Source organism: Hyperolius riggenbachi, chromosome 2 (assembly GCF_040937935.1).
Source record: "Hyperolius riggenbachi isolate aHypRig1 chromosome 2, aHypRig1.pri, whole genome shotgun sequence".
NCBI lineage: Eukaryota > Metazoa > Chordata > Amphibia > Anura > Hyperoliidae > Hyperolius > Hyperolius riggenbachi.
The window spans coordinates 172,196,962-172,212,876 of NC_090647.1; the positions used below are offsets into that span (position 1 = coordinate 172,196,962).

Genomic DNA, 15,915 nt, shown 5'->3' on the forward strand with positions numbered 1-15,915 from the left:
CAGATTTCTCGAACGAATGAAGAAAAGCTTTTGATTTTTTGGGACAAACGATCATATTTATTGAATTGGTGTAAAACTGGATCTTTTAATTGTATGGTGTGTGTCCACCTTAAGGCCCATATGCAATTCACTTTTTCTTCTAAGTTTTCTACTAGGCGATACATTTTTATTTTCTCTTTAAATAACTTTTCAGTATTTCGTAATTTAAAAAAAGGTAGCAAAAGTAGCAGCAAAAGTGCTATGAAAAGGATTTTGTGTATTTTCTTGCTTGCTGGGGGTTTCAAAGGCATTTTATTGACGAGGTGTGAAAATGTAAACTTGGAGAAAACTAAGGAGAAAAAATGAATTGCATATGGGCCTAAGTTGTTATGTAGCATAGAAGTACCGGTAAACCTCAAATGTACTTCTATGTACATTAACATGTAGTTTTAGTTTTACATTTTTACATTTTTCACCATGTGCATATTGATATACAGGTAAAAGATGTGTGCTAGCATAAAGCGACCTTGAGTTTCTATGCATTCGTTTCAAGTGGTCTGAGAAATGACAAGTTATAAACAATGCTGTGAATGTATTATTTAGTTGCATTACTGTATTGAAGAGCAACACAACTTAAGAGCAGAAGGATGTGTAAGTGTGTAAACAATAATCACCTCTGTCAGATGTCAGACTTTGTGTGATATTCTTTTGTCACAAGTAGCTGGAGGCTGGCATGTAGGGTATTGAAGGTAAGGTTTGCCCACAGATTCTAGGGGCAGTTTACATGGATACTTTATATTAATATGCAACCCCACCCTCCCAGTGATGCTTGGCCTAGGCTATGATGTCACAGCATTATGCCCCAGAGCACTTTGGGTGACCATTTGTTGTTTCTGCTCACTTAACAACTAACAAACATTCCACAGTGATGCGCCTTGCCAGCAGTTGACGTCACCATTTGTGATAAATGTCTGAATGTAACTCAGGTGAAGAAAGATTTTTACACTAGGCAAATAATTTATGAAGTAATACTGTAAAAATAAGCAAATTTACTAATGAAGTTATATTCACTTAAAGGAGAACAGTAGTGAGAGGTATATGGAGGCTGCCATATTTATTTCCTTTTAAGCAATACCAGTTGCCTGGCTATTCAGCTAATCCTCTGCCTCTAATACTTTCAGCCATAGGCCCTGAACAAGCATGCAGCAGATCAGGTGTTTCTGACAAATTTAGACAGATATGACAAGATTAGCTGCATGCTTGTTTCTCGTGTGATTCAGACACTTCTTTAGGCAAATAGACCATCAGGGCTGCCAGGCAACTGGTATTGCTTAAAAGGAAATAAATATGGCAGCCTTCATATCCCTCTCACTACAGTTCTCCTTTAAGTTCCTCTTTAACCACTTGAGGACCACAGGTTTATACCCCCTAGGGACCAAGCGATTTTTTTTTTTTTTTTTTTACAATTCAGCACTGTGCAGATTTAACAATTTATTGCACAGCCATACAACTTAGCAACCAAATGAATCGTACCCCCTTTTCTTCCCACCAACAGAGCTTTCTGTTGTTTGAATCTGATTGCTGTTGCAATGTGTTTTTTTGTTTGTTTTTGTTTTAAGAGAATTTTTATCAATTTTACTATACCTCCCCTCTCTCCCCCCTTAAAGGAATACTATCGATTGAAACAACTTTTTTTTTTTGAATACTCTATATTAGTGTACACATTACCACAAGTGCTAGGGGCACTTTATTTATTCACCCAGGTCACCCTCTATCCCTGCTTAAAAATTCATTTCTCACACAGCTCATAGTAGTTTGGGTCACCCTGAGCTGCTTGGTTACTCTGTCACATAGCTCACAAATATATTTCACTGTGTCACTCACAGCATGCAGGAGACATGAGGAGAAATAGGCAGATCTGAGGTGGTAACAGGTAACTAAATGAGCTGGAATATTGCTGGAATTTAACTAGCTATAACACTAGTCTGTGTTTACACTCAGACTGGTTGCCTGGCTGCCTGCTTGTGATGATGATTCACTCCAGGCTACGTCCACTTTACAAGCTGCTGAGAGGGGCAGACCACTTTTTACAATTAGCATTATTAGTATCTTTCTCAGTCAAGAGAAGCAAAGATAATAAACACAAATTGCTAAAATCTTTAACCCCTTACCACCATATCAATAAGATTATTTCAGCAAGGTGATAATTAAACTATAAACTGAGGAGTTGATAGCAACTCCCCTGTGCAGAGACATGGTCTAGCCCTCTGGGAACCGTCAGTATTAGATTCATTTTGTATCTAAAACTGATGGAGGATTTTACAGCTGAGAGGAACAGCTGTGAGGAATCAAATTGCTCCTAGTACTTGTCCTAATGTGTGCTACAATATACAGCATTTAAAAATAAATGCATAGATCAATAGTATTCCTTTAAATTGGCCTTACAATACAACAAATACACTGCACATAACATTCATAGGCATATGCCTATAAAAGGGATTAGATTGTGCGGCGATCAGAGGGACAGTTTACTTGCAGGGCCGTTTTTCTGCGCTAGACCGCAGCGCTGTACATTTGTTTATTACCTTTTTTTTCTGTTTACAGCCTGCCAGCTCTGATCGCGGCTGGCAGGCTGTTTTTTGGCCATCTCCCATGTCCCCATGCAGGGAACGCGTGCTTCTTCCCTGCTAATCTCACAGTGACCGAAATGACGCTATATGCCGTGATTGAAGAACAAGAGAGCAACTCTGCGGCCGCCATCCTGCGTTAGGCAGTCACTGAGTGGAGCGGCGTGTAAATATCAGCTGAATGCTGAGTTGAATGTTCCCTCGCAGTTTACAGAGTTATAAGCAGCGAAGCGTGCTTTTTTCACTCACCAGAGTCACCACCAGTCCGTCCGTAGCTGCGGGGATTCCCCTCTTCAGCTCGTCCTTTGCAGGCTAATTTCTTTATGACGCGTAATGAGAAGCGCCACTAGAGGGCGTCATAGAGATGAGCCTGCAAAATACAAGGAAGAGGGGAATCCCCGCAGCTACGGACAGACTGGTGGTGACTCTGGTGAGTGAAACAAGCACGCTCTGCTGCTTATAACTCTGCAAACTGCGAGGGGAACAATCATATCAGCATTCAGCTTGATATTTACATGCTGCTCCACTCTGGCAGGGTAAGGGGGACAGAGCCATCACTGAAAATCCAGTGAAACCATGCTGTATATGCGGGTGGTCTGGTCTGCAATCATTTATGCCTACACACGGGTGGGGACACAGTGGCAATTTCCATATTGCTCTGCTCTGGGCATTCAGGTGTAGGGAGGGACTGATGGTGAGTGAAACAAGCACACTCCGCTGTTTATCACTCTGCAAGGGAGACAATCAGCATACAGCTGATATTTATTTCTAGGGCTGGGTTATCTATGTAAGGTACTTGTCAGCATTCAGACTGCTGTTTAGTCACTACAGCCTATCCCAAAAGGCATTAGTAAGTTGTTTGTATAAGATGCTGGCCAGAACAGCAGCTTGCCTTCAAGACGTTTCTGAGTTTGTTCTGTGCCCAAGTCTGATGTGAGTGTGCACACAGGCCTACTACCATGCCCTTCCTTGACTACATGCACAGCTATGGAAATTTAGAAGTCCTCTTGGAAGCTGTAAGTGTATGACTCAACTGAGAAATATACAGTTATGTATAGTTTGGAAAATAAAGAGGAACAGTAGTGAAATTAATGTAAAAGCATAACATTGCTTAGTCAGTGTTTGCCCATTGTAAATTCTTTCTTCTCCCTGATTCATACTCTGAAATTTATCACAGGTGGCAACATCTTTAGTCCTGTCAAGTGATCTCTGCGGAATGTTTGCTTCTGAGAATTCCAAAGCAAGTGCAAAATATACCTGGTCTCCAGAATTATTTGGGAGGAAACTTCCACATAGCTAATCAGCGTTGGCTAAACATCACTGGGATGGCGGGGCTACACACCAATTTACAGCAATATATAGATATAGGAAGTATTTCTGATGCTGAAACCAGGTAATCCACACTGCATATGCTGTGGACCACTGTCAGTTGCAGGATTGGGTGCTTGTTGTGTAGTGTATGACAAGCAAGACAATTACTTTAGACCTCTGCATTTCCTCCCCTCGGCTTATACTCGAGTCAGTCATTTTTACCAGCATATTTAGGTAAAAGTGTGGGGGTCGGCTTATACTCGGGTCGGCTTATACTCGAGTATATATGGTAATGCCAAGCACACAAATACATATGCTGATTTTTTTTTTTTTCCTTTCTATGCCTGAAAAAAGTTAAATATCAGGTATGCAAGTGTGCTTCTGTCCAGTCAGGATATGGTTGGAATACAGCAGCGCTGGGCAAACTGCCGCCCGCGGGCCATATCCAGCCTGCATGCGCTGTAGGCCGGATCCCTCTCTTACAACCCCTCCCTCCCTGCAGAGTCGCAAGCGAGTGATAACAGTGGGTTAAAACTCACCTGATCGCTTTTTCCAGCATCATGTCTTCACTGCAACAGGGCATCACGACACACTGTCAGGACATTCTAGCGTATTACACACTGGCAGCCAGCATGTAATACGCTGGTGTGTCATGTAAAGCCCTGTTGCCATGGAGACCTGACTCAGGAAGTATGTGAGTATGTGAGTCTTACCCTCCGTATTCTTCCACTCACGACTACAGGGAGGCAAAGTTTGCCTAGCCCTGGACTACAGCGTAACCCTCAATTATAAGGAATTACAGCCATAACCCCCCCCCCCCGCCCCCCAGAAAATAGCCTTTGAGAGTAGGAAAGTGATAAATAGGGTCAATAGTTCATAATTTTAGCTCTGGCATACTTGTCACGTTGAATGTGTAATTCAACAGAAACCATGAACTGTAAAAACTAAAGTAGATTTAAATATAAAATAAAACAGTGGGATAACTAAAAAAAAAAAGGTAATTTTTAAGAGGATAGCTACAGTTGTTTATCTCGTCTGTTTATTTTCAACTGGATATTCCTTTGAGAAGGGCACTGTGAAAAATATATCATCATGATGACTAACTTTATGGCAAAATAACTATATACCAAAAACATGTTTACATTCCTTTTTAGAATGGATTAAATCTGTTCTGGGAAAAATCTTACAAGCAACATAATATGAAGCAATTGTTGCTTGGTATTGGCCTGTCATGTGGGTGGGGGGAGGGGATATTTTCTTCAGAGAATCTAAGGCACACACCAGGCTTGGAGGGCCAGATCCATGCCAGTGTTTAGGATGGACTGAGAAAGAAATGAATGTGTTCTACCTGATGGACCACACCTTTCCTGATTCAGACCCATCAGTTCATTTGAGCTGTATAAAAAATGTGTGAGGATCTCGGCCCTCGTAGGACCGGTTTGACATACCTGATCTAAGGCAAGACTGCATCACCTTCGGAAAGGCAGGTGTCACCATGCAGCATTACCATGTGGACAGGTAAAGGGATTATGGGAAAGATCTAATGGAAAATGGAAGTTGCAACTTGCAATATTGCTGCTTTGTTTTCTTTTGTCACTGAAATGAGAAAATGTATCTTTTCTCATATTAATGGACTGGGTATCTCGTTTCCCCTGAATGCTGCAGATATAATAGCAATGATAAATGAATTGCCCACAGGGCACTGAACGGGAGTACTGATGTCTATTTTTGCCAGCACTTTGGCATTAAGGAGAGGTTACTTAGGTTTTCTGAATACAAGGTTACTTATCTGAAATCTGTGTGTTTTTTTCATGCAGTATTATAGAGCCGAAATTGAAGCATTACACTCTTCTGGAACAACAGCAGTAGTCAAATTTTGCGATTATGGGAATTATGAAGAAGTACTCTTAGAGAACATCAAACCTATACAGGCAGAGGCATGGGTAAGTTACTATCACTTTTTAAGTGTTTATATGCTTTTAATACCTCTGTAAAAACATTGGTGTTATACATACTAGCAGAAAGGCACACATTTGGATGCAATTGAAATCTGTGCTGTAGGTTTAGGGGGGGTATGAAGGGTGTAGAAAAAAAGAGAGTGAGAAAGGCAACCACATCCAAGGCAATGCAGGATAATTGTGCAAGGTGGTGAGAGAGATAGGCTGCAGGTGACAGATACAGAAAGTGAGAACTGACGGTAACAGAGAGACAGATTGCAAGGTGGCAGAGGGAAAGAGAACACATTGACAGAGAAGAGAAATCTAGGCTGTGTAGAAAGAAAGAGCGCTTAACCCTCTGGGCGATACAATTGCATCGCCCAGGAGGGGGCGCAGCACTTTTTTAAAAAATGTTTTATTTTTTAAATCATATAGCGAGCCCTGGGCTCGCTACATGATAGCCGCTGCGCAGCAGCATCCCCCCACCCACTCTGATCGCCTACGGCGATCAGAGTAAGCAGGAAATCACGTTCAGAACGGGATTTTCTGCTGGGCTTCCCCGGTCATGGCAACCGGGCGGGATGACGTCACCGACGTCGTGACGTCAGAGGGAGTCCCGATCCACCCCTCAGCGCTGCCTGGCACTGATTGGCCAGGCTGCGCAAGTGGTCGGGGAGGGGGGGCACGGCGGCGGATCGGCGGCGGATTGGCGGCGAACGGCGACGATCGGAAGTTACACGCAGCTAGCAAAGTGCTAGCTGCGTGTAACAAAAAAAAATTATGCAAATCGGCCCACCATGGCCTGAGAACTCCTCCTGTGCGACATACCCCGAGCTCAGCTCGGGATTATCGCCCAGGAGGTTAAAGTAGTAGAGAGAGAGAGAGATATGCCCATATGCAATTCCTTTTTTCACCTGAGTTTTCTCCCAGGTGAAATATTCTCAACTTCAAAATAAAATGCCTTTTAAACCTCCAACAAACAAACAAAAACTCAAAATCATTTTGACAGTACTTTTCCACCTACTTTTTTGTATTTTTTCCATTGTAAAGTGCTAAAAAGTTATTTTAAACTGAAGATGAAAAATTACCTCCTATGAGAAAACTCAGGAGAAAAAGTGAATTGTATATGGCCTATAGACGGACACTCCCTAGCAGAGCTTTGCAACTATGGACACAGAAGATGAGTTGCTACGGCAACACTGGCCATGTGCACTAGCATCAATCGCTGCAGATACAGGAGACTTGTTGCTACGGCAATGCAGGAAATGCATATTTGCCTTTCTAGTCCCTGCAGCGGTCCAGCTATTGCCAGATTGCATCTGCAGTGTCCTCTCTGTGAGGATTATGTGCAGATCAATTGCCCATAAGGAAAGGGTTTGTTTTTGAATAATGACCTCTAGAGCCAGGGCTATATAAATAGGAAGGTGTAAATTGTAAATTAAGTACATAAAGGGTGTCTCTTCTTGTGATAAGAACTCTCTTATCACCCTATCTTTCATTCTTAGCACTTTACACTCTAAAGGTAGCCATACACTGGTCGATTTGCCATCAGATTCGACCAACAGATAGATCCCTCTCTGATCGAATCTGATCGTATGGCTGCCTTTACTGCAAACAGATTGTGAATCAATTTCAGCCTGAAACCGTTCACAATCTGTGGTGGTGGTGCTGCCGCCCCCCGCATACATTACCTGCTCCGCCGGCTCGACTCCCCAGGACTCCGCTGTCTTTTCCGCTCTGGTCTGGTCTCCGGATCCAGCAGGCTTCACTTCTTCCAGCCTGGGGGAAGTTTAAATAGTATAGCGCCCTCTACTGTTTAAACTTCCTGCCGGGACAGGAAGAAGTGAAGCCTGCTGGATCCGGAGCCCAGCACGAAGACGGAGCAGCAGTGACCGGGGGGATACGCACCGGCCGGATCAAGTAATGTATTGAAGCTGTATTGCGTCAGTCATCGGGCACTCTAACGCCGCTACCGACGCGCTCCCTACCCGCGGGCAATCGATAGTAATTTCCAGCACGGAGCGATCGACGGGATCGATCTATTTCGGGACGAAATAGATCGAAATTTAACGTTAACGATTTGACAGCAGATTCGATCCCAGTGATCAAATCTGCTGTTGATCGGTGGGGAATCGGCCTAGTGTATGGCCAGCTTTACTCTACTTAGCACATTGGTACTTAAATCATCTTTGCACTGTACTTTATATATTGCTGGTTTACACAATATGGATATATATTGAGCCTTATTACATTGTAAACTAAATATTTTCTTATCATTCTGCTATTTTGTAATATGTACTGTATTTATTTGCTGTAATACCTCCCTTTATGCCATCATGCTGTACTTATTCATGTATTGGGCCATTGCCCTAGAATGGGCTATAAATGGAATATGCCCTACCAGTTTACTTTATTTACTGTTAATTTTCATTTGATTGATTATCCTACAGTGTCCATATCTTTTGTTGATTTTAAATATTTTCACCTCAACAAATATGTTCGTCAAAAAAGCTCGGTATTCTGAGGTCTGGTGCTGCCATATAGACTCCTATCCCTCCCTCTTCATGATCCACCCCCCTCCCCATATCCTTTTTTTTTAGTTTACTTCATTGTTTTGGTCTATTTGCACATTCCCCAAGCATCTATATATGTGGCTCCCCTTTAATTGGTTAACCTCACTCATAGTATGTTGATGGTGTGTGTCCTCTTGTTGGTTGTTTACTTGAATAGAAAAATAAGGAGAGAACAATGATGATAAAGTAGTTGTATCGGGGGGGGGGGGGACTGTAAAATGGAACAATAAATTCAGGAGGTGTTCTGATTGTAATGCCAAATTACAATGTTCTTTTGTAAGCTGGAAATCCATAAGTCAGTATTGGGCACTGGCAGTAGCTCATTTCATTCCTAAACTTGTAGCTCTATGACAATACTTTGTAGTGAGTTTGGGTATCAGCTGCTGATTAGCAGTATTGGCAATCCTGATGCATGATCTCTCCCAACATAAAGCCCTCTTATTGCCTAACCCCAGCCTCCACCCCCTTCCCTCCTCCAAGGTTGACTCCTGCCTAACACCTTAACCCGCCCTTTATCATGAATGCCTTCTTGATGCCAAACACTACCACCCTTTTTCTTTCCCCTCCTTAATTAACCTCTTCTTTACACTTAGCTTTCTATCCTTAACAGCTTAGATCAGGGATGTCAAACTCCAGTCCTCAAGGGCCGTGGTCCTCACACATTTTTGGCACAACTCAAGTTAATTGATGGGGCTGAATCAGCAAAGGCGTGGTAGAAAACATTTCTCCCTTTTTCAGTCTATCCTAAACACAGTCAAGGATATGGGCCTCGAAGACTGGAATTTGTCACCTGTGGCTAGATTAATATCCAGTTCCCTAAAAATAAACCCTATAATCGGTGCCTGATCCTTACCAATAACCCTAACCAATGCTTACCTTCCATCATCTGCTTCGTTTGCAGTGCTTTGGTGCCTATCGATAACTGGGAAGGAGTGAAAACAGGCAGCCGTTGGTTTGGGCACAGCCCTAGACCATAATGATAAAAACAACAAATCTAACGAAAAATGTTTTAAAAACTGGGGTCCTCTTAATCGAGTTTCAATTGATATATCGATCGAGCATTGAATGGAAAAGGTCGTTCTGTCTTCAGATCAACATGGACAGGTGAAGGAGGAGAAGGCAGGCTGGAGCTTCCGGCTATCACCATTCTTGTTGACTTGTACTACGTCAAGCAGTGAAAACCCAGTGGAATCAGTGGTCAGATCAATATTTCTTCTGATTTCTGCTGAAATCTGACAGAACATTGACTGTTTCTTGGCACTAGGCTGATAAATGGTCAATACTAGTTTGATATTGATTGTTTACCTAATTTGAATGTTATATGATAGTGTTAAGCCTTTAAATAAAGAATTGGTTACTGGAACATTGCCTCATTGTGGCTAAACTAGTGGTTGCCCAACTGCGAAAAACTATGGTAGCTTCCTGCATTCTTTAACCTTTTAACTGCTGATTTTTTTATTTTATTTTTTTAATGTGCGCTATGGCACAACATATTTCTGTGTCTCCCCAGGCTGCCAGTGTGCCTCGCATGGCCTAATGCCGGTTCAAATCTCTTCTTCCACCACCGAGTAGCGCTAAAACCCTGACATCCTTCTTTGGGTCCCTATAACATGTCATATTATGATCAGGACCCAGAGGAGGATGTTTGCGTTACAGTGCAGCTTGGTGGTGGAAGAGGAGAGCCGTTCCTGTGTCCAGATTGGTAAATATTAAGCACCACCTACGTGGCTCTGCATTAGGCTGCAGGAAGCAGCCTGAGTTTAGGCGGCTGCAGTAGCCTTGTCCCGAGTTTTTGTACATGAGGTAACTCGGGGGGTGGGGGTCTACTAAAAGGTCAACAGGCAAAGAGATTATTGATTCTTTCCATAGAAGAAATGGTGGTATCTGATAAAAAGTAGTAATTTACCATCCTCTGGTTTTGCTGGATGTCCTTTAGAGAATCTGAAGACTGCCTTCCAGTTAAGATATTCCACATAACCTTAACCTCCAACACAGAAGCTTGGACTGGAATGTAGGAAAAAATGTATGCAATAAGGAGGAGGGCCAAGCTAGTTTTACTCTTAATTTAGGGTTGGACACCAAAACCAGAGAGAATTGTTTGGGCTTTTTGTTTGCTTAAAGTGGATCCGAGATAATCTTTTACTCTTGCATAATTGTGTTCCTTTCATATAGTTTATAGGGCATTCCTCAAGCCAAATACTTTTTTTTGTTTTAATACTCTAATTCCCTATAAACTAAACAAGCCTCGCCCACAGCTTCTCCAGAGTGCCTTGGCACTTTGAGCCTTAGTAGCCAGGGCTTATGGGAGTTCAGTCTGGGCAGGAGGAGGAGGATACTAGCCAGAGATTTCAGAGGCAGAGGGGAGTTAAGTTTTCACAGGCTGAGGGCTGGAGATGCTATCAGCTTGCCTGTGTGTAATGTGACGAACAGAACTTGGTCGCTCTCATTGTATCACAGGAATAAATAATCATAAACTGTTAAAGCTGTTTACAGCTAGAGTTGTTGTGTAAACTATCTAAATTTTAGATAAGCTATATAGACAAGTTACTTGTTATAGTTAGTTTTTCATCTCGGATCCGTTTTAAGACATTTCTGTTTTCTGTTGTATTCACAATTAAACAATTCTCACCTTCCCTTCAATCCATCCATCCCTATTTTCTCCTTTTTGTTTTTATTTTTTGTTCTCTACCTACCTTCCCTACCACCTGCTCTGATATATATCCATTTATATATTCAGCCTTTATTCCGTACAGTTTCCATAATTCAATGCATTGTGTGATACTTGAAGTCTGTACATCAAGCTGTATGTCTGTATATCTTTAATAAAATAGCTTTAACAAGAAAAGTTTTTTTTTTCTGATGCAAGGTGTAATTTGTGATTATTAATCCTATATTCCATACTTCAAAAGCATTTGTTTCACACTTTTTATCTCTTAAGGTAAAACTGCCATATCTCTATAACTCATAGGGCTACAGATTACTTAACCTAAAGTGCACCTCAGGTAAAAATTAAAGAGTCTTTTCTGGCATCATCTCTCCAGGCTGGTGATGGCTCTGCCACCCTCAGGGATGAGATTTTTTCAAAATTGCTGCTGAGGCTATAGCTATGTCCATCTGCATTGCTGGAGCCCAGCCCCAGGCCGGCAGCCATGCTCTAATTGGTGGCTGCCAAGCTGGGGATGGACTAAGGCAACACAGGTTTCAGAAGTCTTCAGAAACATGCCTGCACTGCTGTGGAGGGGGATGGAGTGTCACCTGTGACCCAAAGACGGCAGATCTGGTAAGCATTTAGGCCTGAGACCCACCGATCAGTCATTATTTTTTACCTGAGGTACTCTTTGACAGTGTTTTTACATTGCCAGTATACTATGCAGCTTTTCACAGAGTCTACTAAACTATTTTGATCACTTACTGTCCTTTAGGAGGACTCCTAACCTAATATCTTTACTACAGTCTTGGGCTAATTTGAAGCCAGTTAATCTACCACCATATTTTTGAGTGTGGAGCAAAACCAAAACAGACGTGGTGAGAACATGGAAACGTCTCATAACTAGTTTTCTTGTTTGAATTTAAACGCAGAACTTGCACTGCAATCTAGGTGTGCTAAGCATTTAATCCCAGTACTATGCTGTCTAGAGTTAGATAACTTGGAACTAGTAATGTCTGTGTACAGCGCTCCCCATCTCTCCATTTTTGTACATTTTTGTGCTTGGTAGAGCCAGGTTAAAGTCTCTTGAATGTGTTTTAGCCTCTGGATAGTCATTTTGTTCTCTAATGTCTGTAGACATCTCTGGCATTCTTATAAAGGCTTCCCTTACTGCTGAAGAAATAAGCAAAGACATATTTAAACTTTTAATTTGGTATACTTTTAGTTTATAGGCTGGGACATAAAATTTACTGTCTGAACAGTAATTTTCTTTATGTTTTATTTACTTAACCGCACATTAGGTTGGCCGATCAATATTAATTTGTGTTATGGTGTAATCTCTAGAGTATAAACAGAAAAATCAATGTCTCCTAATATATGTAATTCTCATCTAGCTGCTCACTATAATTCACCTTACCGCACATTTCCTATTTGAGCTGTGTGCTCTTTACTTGTTTTCATTTTATCAGTAACTGTGTGCTGCTCTGTAGATAGCAAATACTGCTGCCGTGAGTCTCATTTATCAGAAGTGTCTCGAAGAAAATGTGTCCAAGACCTTGTTTACACCGACGATTGTGAGAGCGTTAAACTACAATGTTGAAAGCAAAGCACGCCATATACACATATGAGATTAAACTGTTAAAAGAATATAACAGGCTGCGTTTGGAATGCAGCAACTGCATGAGACCATGGCCCATATGAAATTAACTTTTTCTCCTAGGAGATACATTTTCATCTTATGTTTAAAATATTTTTTTCAACACTTTGCAATTTAAGAAGCATCAAAAAATAGGTGAAAAGGTACCATATTAATTATTTTGAGTATTTTCTTCTTTGCTGGTGGTTTAAGAGAGACATTGTAAAAATATCATCAAGGAGAAAAGTCAGAAGAAAAAGTTAATTGCATATGGGCCCATGTATGAATACAAATAGAATTATAAAGGATGCACCACCTAATAATTACACTGTACCACTGTAAAACAGCAAGCGCTGCCATTAGGCAATTCAATCGTGTAAATAAAATAGAATAAAAAAGGGTGCTTATTACAGTACAATCATTCACATTATTACCACTTGCATAGCCACATAATTAGTTTGTCATTTAGTGCCACAAGCCCTACCCTAAAAACTGCATCACCCAGTAACGCAGCGTAGCACTGGCCACATCAATGAGCTGCTCTAGCACTCCGGTATATGGTGACCAGTCCCATGCAAGTCACACATACCACATCAACCCGACTTCATTCACATAGAGTGGCTCTTATCCAATGAACCATTTTTCCTGCGTTTTTCCCTGGAGATGATTTTTCATCCTATCTAAAAAAATACTTTTCAGCACTGCCATGTTTATTTCCTTTTAAACAATTCCAGTTGCCTGGCTGTCCTGCCTTTAGTCATAGACCCCGCGCAAGCATGGAGATCAGATGTGTCAGACTGGGTTAGTTAATGCTTGTTTCCGCTGTGGGATCCGGGCACTACTGCAGCCAAAGAGATCAGCAGGACTGCCGGGCAACTGGTATGGCTTAAAAGTAAATCAATTTGGCAGTATCCATATTCCTCTCACTTCAGGTGTTTTTTAAAAAGTAGGTAAACGTAATATCAAACTTATTTAGGGCCCGTTCAGACTACAAAGTGCGGACCGCAACGCATGCGGACCGCAACGCGTACGAACGCACGCCATCCGCGTTCGTATGCGTTGCGTGGCTGATCCCATCACTGAAAAGTGAATGGGACAGCCGCGCGTTTTTGTAAAATCTGCATGCAGCATGCGTTCCCGGACCGCACAGGTCCGGAACGCATGCTGTGTGAACATCAGACATTGCACTCTATGCAATGTCTGATGTCCTGCGTGTCGGCCCCCCCGCACGCGTTTCCAAAACGCATATGGAAACGCGTGCAGTGTGAACGGGCCCTAACAGTGTTTTCTTTCTTGGTTGGAGCTTGAAAGGTATTTCATTGGTAGGGTTTGAAATTATCTCCTTGGAGAAAAGTTAATATGATATGGGCTAGTGTCTCTTTAACCAGCTGAGCGGTCTGGACGAGCTCAGCTCGTCCAACACCGCCAGCGGCTGCCGCTCAGGCCCTGCTGGGCCGATTTTAATGAAATAAAAAGCAGCACACGCAGCCGGCACTTTGCCAGCCGCGTGTGCTGCCTGATCGCCGCCGCTCTGCGGCGATTCGCCGCGAGCAGCGGCGAAAGAGGGTCCCCCCAGCCGCCTGAGCCCAGCGTAGCCGGAACAAAAAGTTCCGGCCAGCGCTAAGGGCTGGATCGGAGGCGGCTGACGTCACGACGTCGGCTGACGTCGATGACGTCACTCCGCTCGTCGCTATGGCGACGATATAAGCAAAACAAGGAAGGCCGCTCATTGCGGCCTTCCTTGTTTATTCTGGGCGCCGGAGGCGATCGGAAGATCGCCTCCGGAGCGCCCTCTAGTGGGCTTTCATGCAGCCAACTTTCAGTTGGCTGCATGAAATAGTTTTTTTTTTATTTAAAAAAAACCCTCCCGCAGCCACCCTGGCGATTTAATCAGAACGCCAGGGTGGTTAAATAAATGGTGTTTAAATTAAACTAGTTTTACCAGTTAATTTTGAAAAAAAATAGATGGCAAAACCCTGTGTAAAAAAATAAATAAAATTATTTTTAAAAATTAAAAAGCAGGTCAATTTAAACTATTTCTAGTTACCGTAAAGGCTTTTAGGTTTCCAACAGCATAAATAAATACATTTTGAAGTATATTGGCGTTTTTTTTTTTTTTTTTAATTTTAATAGTAAACTGGTGCAAAAATGCATTTGGGGATAGATATTATTTGGGGAAAGCCTAATTAAGGAGACACTCAAGCGAGAAAAAAAAATGATATAATGATTTGTACGTGCAGTACAGCTAAGAAGTAAAACATTAGCAGAGAAATAAGTCTACTATTGTTTCCAGTACAGGAAGAGTTAAGAAACTCCAGTTGTTATCTATGCAAAAGAGCCATTGAGCGCCACGACTTTCAAAGTCGCAGAGAGCTCTGTCTTCTGAAGCTTATTATCTCAACTGTCAGTCATTGTATTGTGTTTTCTTTTGCAGAGGACAGGTCAAAATTTCACTAGCCTGCTCTGTAAAATCATTTAGAATGCTGAGTGGTGTGTAAACTGCATATGTTAGAGAATGATGCAATGTTATGCGTAGGCGTAGTGGTTAGCGCTATTGCCTTGCAGCGCTGGTCCCCCTGTTCGTATCCCAGCCAGGTCAACATCTGCAAGGAGTTTGTATGTTCTCCCTGTGTCTGCGCGGGTTTCCTCCAGGTACTCCTGTTTCCTCCCACATCCCAAAAACATGGATAAGTTAATTGGCTTCCCCTAAAAATTGGCCCTAGACTACGATACATGCATAAACATATAACTATAGTAGGGATTAGATTCTGAGCTCCTCTGAGGGGCAGTTAGTGACAAGACGATATACTCTGTACAGCGCTGCGGAAGATGTCAGTGCTATACACATACTAATTAATAATAATGTTATAAAAAAAAACCCTATATAACTGAAAATAAAAATATGAGAAAATTTTCTTTGCTTCTAATGTTATAGTAATTATCTGTACTACACAACCAATTCATTATCATCATAATTTTTTTTTTCCGCTTCAGTGTCTCTTTGACTCATATTATGACAAGTTCTCTTGTGTGTTGTTTCTCAGAAATTGGGAGAAAGAGGAGTAAATGTTTAAAGTTGTATCTAGGCAATATGATTTTTCTGACATTTTGTTTGAGCTGTTTGTTTTGATTTGACAAAATTAATACCAGAATCAGAAATATTTTTATACGCCAAGCACAACGGAGTTGTGCCCGGAATTGGGTT

General features: G+C 41.9%; 1 protein-coding gene across 2 annotated transcripts in view; it reads left to right on the top strand.

The window, feature by feature from the left end:
* Nucleotides 1-15,915, top strand: part of TDRD3 (tudor domain containing 3) — a 415,364-nt gene that overhangs the window by 367,158 nt on the left and 32,291 nt on the right. Inside the window, exons 12-13 of one of the 2 annotated variants that reach the window (XM_068267833.1) lie at nucleotides 5,735-5,860; nucleotides 9,329-11,243. In XM_068267833.1, coding sequence (XP_068123934.1) covers nucleotides 5,735-5,860; nucleotides 9,329-9,349 — 147 coding nt within the window. In that variant the 3' untranslated portion in view covers nucleotides 9,350-11,243. Of the gene's footprint in view, nucleotides 1-5,734; nucleotides 5,861-9,328; nucleotides 11,244-15,915 lie in introns of those variants that run through there. The other variant, XM_068267832.1, reaches the window with a different exon arrangement.